This window comes from Sinocyclocheilus rhinocerous, unplaced genomic scaffold (assembly GCF_001515625.1).
Source record: "Sinocyclocheilus rhinocerous isolate Xijiao unplaced genomic scaffold, SAMN03320098_v1.1 scaffold2194, whole genome shotgun sequence".
Classification (NCBI taxonomy): Eukaryota; Metazoa; Chordata; class Actinopteri; order Cypriniformes; family Cyprinidae; genus Sinocyclocheilus; species Sinocyclocheilus rhinocerous.
The window spans coordinates 138,790-147,459 of NW_015652304.1; the positions used below are offsets into that span (position 1 = coordinate 138,790).

The 8,670-nt window shown below is 36.1% G+C and overlaps 1 protein-coding gene and 1 pseudogene across 1 annotated transcript; both read right to left on the minus strand.

Annotated features, from left to right (window-relative positions):
• Positions 1–817: 817 nt before the first annotated feature.
• LOC107714668 (matrix-remodeling-associated protein 8-like) lies at positions 818–2,940 on the minus strand. Its single transcript, XM_016520597.1, has 4 exons — positions 2,839–2,940; positions 2,041–2,364; positions 1,632–1,952; positions 818–895 (listed from the first exon to the last, which is right to left on the minus strand). The coding sequence occupies exons 1-4, from the start codon at positions 2,909–2,911 to the stop codon at positions 864–866; spliced, it is 750 nt and encodes a 249-aa protein (XP_016376083.1). The 5' UTR covers positions 2,912–2,940; the 3' UTR covers positions 818–863.
• A 3,615-nt stretch (positions 2,941–6,555) lies between these two features.
• The window catches only part of LOC107714659 (uncharacterized), a 3,151-nt pseudogene continuing 1,036 nt past the window's right edge, over positions 6,556–8,670 (minus strand).

The window sequence follows — 8,670 nt, forward strand, 5'->3', positions numbered from 1 at the left end:
ATACTAGTCTTGACCTGTCACACAGGGGCTACCGCACGTTTCTCTTTGTATGTGCTGAAGGAACTGCCTCAACAGACCCATAGTAGGAAAGAAAAGCTCTTACTTTGCTTTTTGGAATGCACGCTTCAAACAGACCGGTCAGTGAAGACGAAGAAGAGAATGATGTGCGCTACCGGCGCCTATTTTGTACTAGTCGCGACGGTAGTGACGTCATGGCTGTCGCCGGCCAAACAAGTTGGTGTTTTTTCAATGTAGGCTTCAGACACGGGTCACGACGAGGCGTTCCCCATAGCGACCCCTAGAGGACGCAGTTCGAAGTTCCACGAAAGGGAACTTTACAATCATGCATAAAAGTTACATTATGTTTCTTTCTGACATAAATCCTTATTACATTTAACTTTCACTTTCTGACATACTAATAGCACATCTTACTGTTGCACAAGAAACAGCTACTCTTAAATTCACTCATTTGAAGGAAAACAACTGCAAAACAAGCAAATGATAGAGGGCCTGCTGTTTAGCTGGTTCTGGTTTCTGTCTGAATAAACGTTCAGTTAGAGTCAAGGATAAATATATAACAGGAAGTATACACATACAAACTATGTTCTGATGACAATAACAGTCATCACTTCCTCTCTCGTTTTTAATAAGCCATTGCTCTGACAGTGACAACACAATAGTGTTATACGTTTCATGGATACAATTGTGGACTTACTTTGGCTGTTGGTTTTGCATCTTCGTGTTTTGAAATACAGAATGACACAGATGGTCAGTGATATGAGGAGACACAGAGACACTGTTGTGGTCATCACTACTACTGTCAGATTATTTGTCACTGTTGCACTCTTGGGCTCAGTGTTGCTTTAAGCCTGGCCAAAAGGACTGTCAGCGGAGGCTGGAACATATGTGATCAATAAAGAAAAGACCATAACAACACTTCATTTGAATAGATTGTTTTGATCACACACATGCACATAAACAAACACACACATATTCAGGCTCTGGTCTTACCTGTGGCTAACAAAGTTGTGGAAAGTGTTTCCAATATTGTTGTCGAATGAGGTGTCTCATAATCTTTAATTAACATTCAAATATTAATAAATGTATCTAAAAAGTATGGTTAAACTCAGCATTCCTTTTATAAAGACAGCAGCCTAAGAGTAATTATATTTGGCCTTTCAAAGACTTCATCTGAAGCATAATGTGATGTATGCTGAAGTTTTTGATGTTATTAATCTCTTCAGAAGATATTTAGAATATAATAAAAATGTTAAACTATAATAGTTTAAAACTATTAAACTATTATAGGTAGACTGTCTGTGCATTTGTAAAGGGGATTTATACAGGCTACATAATTATGCCACTTAAGTGGCAAAACCTGACTCATTGAATCATTTACTCAACTGATTCATTTAAACACCGACTGTGTTCCTCATAGAAGCGATAGTTTATTCTACTTTGACTTTTAGATCTATTTTTGTTAGTATAGGACTATTAAGGTCTAAATATTATTGTGGCTGATTATCAGCGCTTGAATCACATTATATTTGGAAGAACACCACTATTTCTCCTCATGTGATATTGCTTAATTAGATTAGATTTGATTTCAAAATATTGCATTGAAAACACACCTTTCATAACCAGCTTCATCTCATAGCAGGTTTTTTCATTCGCTCTGCACCGATACCACGATTCATCAGTGTGAACTGCATTCCTTATAAGCAGAGATCCGTTCGCTTGTTTTCTCGCTCTCTCATACAAAGGCTTTGGGCGTTTTTCTGTAGTGCTTAAGGGGTTGTATAGAAGGCGATATTGGGTTATTTCTGTTGATTGGCGATCATTAACGATTTTCCAAGTAACTTGATCAGTTCTGTTTTGTAGAGGATGTTCAGAGCATGGCAGTAACACTGAAGAGTTTAGCGTTGCATGAACAGCGTTCAACATTTGACACTCTGAAAACAGAGAAACAGAAGTAGTCTTATTATATATACAGCTCTCCAATGGTGATTAGTTGCTTGTTTAAAATGTTTGCATTCTCACTTATAATTCTCAGGTTAAATCGAGTTGAATGAAGGCAGTCCTGATCCTTGTAGACCTGACAGTCATAAAAGCCATCATCAGATAATCTGATGTCTTTCAGATGAAGTGTAACATTTCCATCCTCTTTCCTCACAGACCATCTCTGGTGCTCTGATGCTGGAGAGATGTCTGGATATATCAGGATGACTTTATCTTGGGTTTTCTTGTGTAGTTTGACTGTTAGAGACTCCAGCGGGTGGGTTGTGGTTAGGCAAGAAATAGTCATGCTGTCACCCTGAACACAGTTTATGTTCAACTGATGAACATAGGGTCTCCGTGTTTGAGCTAAAAAGGAATTAAAAAGAGAAATGAGACATCCTGAGAGAACTGAGACATGGAAAGACAGGAAACCACCACAGGGTTTACAATAAAAAACAAGTAATTTTCTCAAATGATCCACTTGGTTGCAAGTGTATAACAATATTAAATCCATAAACTGACTTATATCCATTTTATATAAAAATACTGTCTGGGTTAATCTTTGCACAAAAAAAATATTAAAACAAATACTGTTCTTAATGACATGCTTTCTTGCTTTAAAATGTAGCTAGAACACAACTCATTTGTTAGCACAACAACTAAGAATTGAGGTCAACAGAAATTTCCAAATAAGTAAGAATTATGTAACATATGAATGACATTGATTATATTCATGTCACACCCGTGCCTCATTTACACTCCCTCAGTACTTTGATAATATTCATACCTCTTGTTTGTATGGTGGTTAAAGGAATTTGACTTCAAATAAAAGACACTCACCTTTACATTCTAATAAAGCTGCTATTGGAAGATACAGGTGTTGGAAATATGAAGACTGAAAACTCCTCATCATATCCAGACGGTCACTGCAGGACAGCTGAACTCTATATGAGCACAGGCCACATCACTTCACTTTCACAGAGTTTTATCAGTTACTCAGAATTTAATGCGGAAGTAGGAAATCTGGGCTAATTATGTGTGAATATTGAGGACTTCACTGAGCTTCTGTATGCAATGGGGAGTTTTCAGATGTCATATTTACTTTTAAATCTTATAATAGCAGATATATTACTATTAGAAAGATGCCGTTAGATGTGGAGGATTGGTAAATGCAGTTTGAAGACTAAAACACCTCATCAAATAGATAGTTTCGAGTAGCTCACTACAATACAACTGAATATGAGCACAGGCCACAAGACCTTTTACCTGAACACAGTTGTTTTTGAAGAGCCAAAGTAGGAAATGTGATCTATGTAAAATGTCAGAGACGAGCAATTTTGCACACATTCTAATCATTAAAACAATTAGCTACATGAGTTAGTTATTTTAAAGATAACATTCAACATATTTAAAAATGTACACTTTCCCTGTGAACACCTATTAAAAACATGCACTCTAAGCAGAGAATGAAATCAGTCATTTCTAAACCTTGATTTCTCATCTCGGAAGAGCTGTAAAACAGGAACACAATGTTTTGGATTATTAATGGCATTTCCCTTTGTATTACTTTTGCTTTTTGTTACACTGTAAAAAAAAAAAAAAGAGTACTCTCTGCTAACTGACATTTTTAGAAAGATGTACAAAACTTAAAACTAAATTCAATCATGTTCCTTCCATCTGTATTCATTCAATTTATACAAACGAAAGTTTCTCATTTCTTCAATTTATCCCTAAGTTAAATTAAAATATTATGGTCTCTCAATTTGTCTAAATTGCTATTTTTTGTGGAGGTCAGTTATATTCTCAATTCAATTGGCTTTAACTCTGAAAAAAAAATTTTTTTTACACTCAAACTAAAGGGATCATTAAAGCTCTTTCACAAAAGGCCCTCTAAGGTGGACCTGAGGTCTAGATTAATAACAAAGCCATGTCTGAATGTATTTGACTCAATGACAGTTAAAACGTCAGGTGTCTCGGTGTGTGAAAAGCCGTTTCCCCGTTTTATGGACAGAAAAGAATTTAACCTGAGATTGCACATCTGGTTTATACAGTAATTATGGTGACGTGGCGTAGCAGTTGAAGCTCAAGAGTGGAAAACAAAAGACTGGAGTTTCACTATCTATTATTAATTTTACAGCAGGACTAAAGTTATTTAGTCCAAAAATGAAGCGTCAGTTCTTTTCCTTGTTTGTACTTCATCAACAGGCAGCTCTCATTCACACCCCATTCCACAGATTCCTCTCTCGGATTTTAGCAGGAACTGGTCTGCAGATTTTAGAGGTTATGCTGGAATGGTCATACAATCCATCATCATCCACAGAGCTGAGAACTGAGGACTCCAGAGCTGACTGTTGGTCATGATACAAGTATATATATATATCTACTTATTTAGAAAGAGATTCTGTGATTTCCAGGATGTGCATATGATGTGATGAACAGGGTGTGACAGTGATTTTTCACAGCATGAGCAGGAATGAGCAGTGTGTATGCAGCTGATCTGAGGGAAGTTCATTTATGAGTGAGGTTTGGAAAGCTAAAGCCTTTAAGAGATTAGAGATGTGAGCAGTCTGGACACTCCAGTATTTTGAGAGACACACACTGCCCTCTGCAGGCCTCAGTGAGCATTACAGTATAAAATAAACTTCATGCATGCACATACATACTGATACTGTGGATCATATTCTGAGTACTGCACCAAGCACATCAAAACAGCAAACCAGCCATAATTGCTCTCTATTTAAATATATATTTATACGGAAAAAGATTTAAAATACTGCACCATTGTATTCTGTCTCAGTCAGACACTTACTTGAGTTCATTCATTCATTCTCTAGCGCTGCTAAACTGGTATTTGCTAACATATTATTTACATTTCTGACAGTCATAGCCCAGGTTACAGAAAAAAGTATAATAGAGGGAATAACTTAAGTCATACACAAGAACGCAAGTGTAAGTCTGTTCAGGATTGTTTATTGCAATACAAACATTACATCAAGTGCAAAAAAAGAAGAAAATCCAAGAGTCATTCTACAGAAAAGTTGCCATTTGTGTCTCTCTTATGAATGTGTGTACTGTAGAAAAATGCATCCCTGTTATTTTTGACTATTGTTAGCAATGACTATTCTATAAATCATAGTTTCAAGCAAGCTTTTCAAGGACAAGCTACAGTAAAGTCTTCTATCACTTTTTTAGTGGATGATTTTGAAATGTCATTACTGTTAGCAGTAACAGAAAAAGTCACTTCCGCCTGCTTATATCAGTCACATTTGTATTAAAATTGGGTCCAAATGCAGCAAGTCTGTGAGTGAAATGTAGAAAAAGCTTTTTTCCCCCCTTTAGTAATATTAAGTCATTCAAATAGTTTCAGCTATGTGGCAGAAGCAGAGTGAAAGCTGATACTAAGCAAATTTCCCCAGATTGAGATGGATCAGTGATACATTATTTCCAAAAGCAACAACACCAAAAAAGCACATTCAAATTAAAAATGTACAAAAATTAATTTGATAAAAAAAGTAATTTTTGAATCATGCACAGTTGCAGATGTGTGCTGCATTGCATATACAGTACACATGTGTCCATGTTATAAAGTGATATTACTGTATATGAATTTAAGATATAATATATTATATCTTATTGGAAAGAAGCATGTAAATTGGGCCAAACCAATTTGATGTGACTTCCAGGATCCTGGATCCCAGCTTCATTGTTAATACATTTGTAGATAGTTCAGGAAAGAAATGAATGATTCTGTTGCAGTAACTCACAGCTGGTCGTGTTATGTTCATCTAAAGAATAGAACGGACCAACAAACCCTGCAAAAAACAAAAAAGTCTCTTATTAAATACACTTCATCAAATACACTTATCACACAAGGATTTACAATGAATATCACTTACCTCCTGAAATGTTGGAATAAGATACAGTAGACCAGCAGCTCAATTCAACTAAAAGATACAAAAATAAGTACTTTACCATTTGATCAATATCATAATATTGCATAAATGTTACAGTATTACCATGTGCCTTTCATTCCAACAATGAGGACTCTCATCACCATGAAGGCATGATATGAACTATATTTCATGTCTCATTGCAAAACAATCTTAGAAGACTTAAAACATTAAAATTCTAAATACATTTACTTGGTTGCTTGCTTTCACTGACAAGCTAACATAGTAATAGCACATCATACAGTTGCTCAAAGAACATCAATTAAATTCACTCATTTGAAAGAAAACAACTGCAAAATGAGCAAATGTAAGATCAGTGTAGCTGATCCTGATTTCTGTCATAACTGGTCAGTAGAAAAATAACAACACACACATAAAAATGTGTATGTCTGGATCCTCCTTTTCCGCAATAAGCCATTTTTATTATTTAAAATATGCTGTTTAAGATCATTTCAATAGTGTTAAACTTTCCAGGACAACAGTTGTGGACTTACTTTGGCTGTTGATTTTGCTCCTTTGTTTTCTTAAAAAATACAGAATGACACAGACGGCCAGTGATATGAGGACACACAGAGACACTATTGTGGTCATCAATACTACGGTCAGATTAGCTGTCACTGTTGTTGCCTTGAGTTTGGCCAGCCGTACTGTCAGCAGCTAGGGTTGGAGCATCTGTGATCACTAGAGAAATATAAACTTATATGAACATCAGTCAGTTTGGTTAGGTCCTTTTAATCACACACACGACTTCAGGCACTTACCTGCGGATAATGATGCTGTGGAAAGTGTTTTCAGTGTCATTGGATAAACTGCTTTAATCAAAATACAAACAACTTTTACAGTACAAAATATATCTATAATTTCATACATATTTAGACAATAATGCAAATGTTATATCTACATTTTCCAACGGGTATAAAAACATTAACCTTCTACAAGTTTGTTTAAATATTCACACATTCATCACATCTACTGTATTACCAAACAGACACGTTAACCACATGCTAACATCATTTTAATCTAAACCGTACCTAAACATATTTTACATATTTTATCATGTTTATTACCTTGAAAATCAAAAAATACTTTGACTAACCTATTACAACTATTATAGTTTAACTTAATCTTTCAGTCTAATTAATGTCTGTCAGAGAATCTGTATTAAGACTTAAAAATAGGGATTGAAAAGATACCTTTCAGCAGCAGCTTCACTTCATAGCAGGTTTTTTCATTCACTCTGCACTGATACCACAATTCATCCGTGTGGACTGCTTCTCTTATAAGCAGAGATCCGTTTGTTTTCTCGCTCTCTCATACAGAGGCTTCAGGAGTTTCTCTGTGCTGCTTGAGGGCTTGTTTGGCCGATACTGAGTTATATCTGCTGGTTGGTGACCAGTAACGACTTTCCAGGTGACTCGATCAGTTCTGTTTTGTAGAGGATGTTCAGAGCATGACAGCAACACCGATGAGCCTGGTGTTGGATGGACAGAGTCCAAAGTTTTACACTCTGAAATCAGAGAAACACGTTACTAGTCATATTATGCATGTATATGGCTCTCTAATCGTGATTATTAGCTTGTTTTGAATAATTTGCATTCTCACTTATAATACTCAGGTTAAATCGAGTTGAATGAAGGCAGTCCTGATCCTTGTAGACCTGCCTGTCATAAAAGCCATCATCAGATAATCTGATGTCTTTCAGATGAAGTGTAACATTTCCATCCTCTTTCCTCACAGACCATCTCTGGTGCTCTGATGCTGGAGAGATGTCTGGATATATCAGGATGTCTTTATCTTGGTTTTTCTTGTGTAGTTTGACTGTTAGAGACTCCAGCGGGTGGGTTGTGGTCAGGCAAGAAACAGACATATTGTCACCCTGAAAACAGTTTATGTTCAACTGATGAACCTGCTTGCAGGGTCTCCGTGTAAAAGGAAATTAAAAAGAAAAACAATCCACCCTGAGAAAATTAGACTTTTTTTATTAAAAATTTATTAAAACAAATACTTAGTGACACACTTATTGATTTATAAAGTTTTACACATTAGCTAATGCAGAAACTAGAGGTCAACAGAAACTTCTAAATAAGTAACAATTATGTAACCTATGAATGGCATTGATTATATTCATGTCACACCTGTGCCACATGTACACACCCACAGTACACTGATAAATACAGTTTTTCTCGATTGCTAAAACACTATAACCAAGCTTTTGAACTAAAATTTCAAAACCATAATGCCATTTTTCATTTATAAAAAAAAGCACACCCATTTTGCTGAACTATAAACACTATTCCCCTGCTTTAACACATGAGTCAGATTTGGTGAACTGTTACTGCAAAACTACACACAAATCCCTACATTTCTCAGTGCTTACACCATGTGGTCATTTAGAAAGCACTAACATTCAATACTGTTCACTCAAGTCAGCACAGCTTCAGCTCAGTTAGCAAACAATTACCCAGGTGGAAACACTACGAGTCAAAATTGAACACACATCAATCAGATCCTTCAATAAATAGATAAAAGGGCCCGAATCAGTTCACTGAGCTTTGGAACAATGGATCCACAGAGAAATGAAGGAATAGGTCGAAGAGGAAGAGGAAGAGGAGGAGGAGGAGAGAGAGGAGGGAGAGGAGGGAGAGGAGGAGGAGGAGGAGGGAGAAGAAGGGCAAGGAGACAAGCAGTCTCAGATGAAATTCGAGCCACTTTAGTTGACCAT

Coding starts and splice junctions, on each gene's coding strand:
- LOC107714668 (XM_016520597.1), bottom strand. CDS start 2,911: ATGATGAGGAGTTTTCAGTCTTCATATTTCCAACACCTGTATCTTCCA. Junction 1,953..2,040: donor ATTTAACCTGAGAATTATAA/GTGAGAATGCAA, acceptor CTCTGTTTTCAG/AGTGTCAAATGTTGAACGCT. Junction 896..1,631: donor GATGAAGCTGGTTATGAAAG/GTGTGTTTTCAA, acceptor CATATGTTCCAG/CCTCCGCTGACAGTCCTTTT.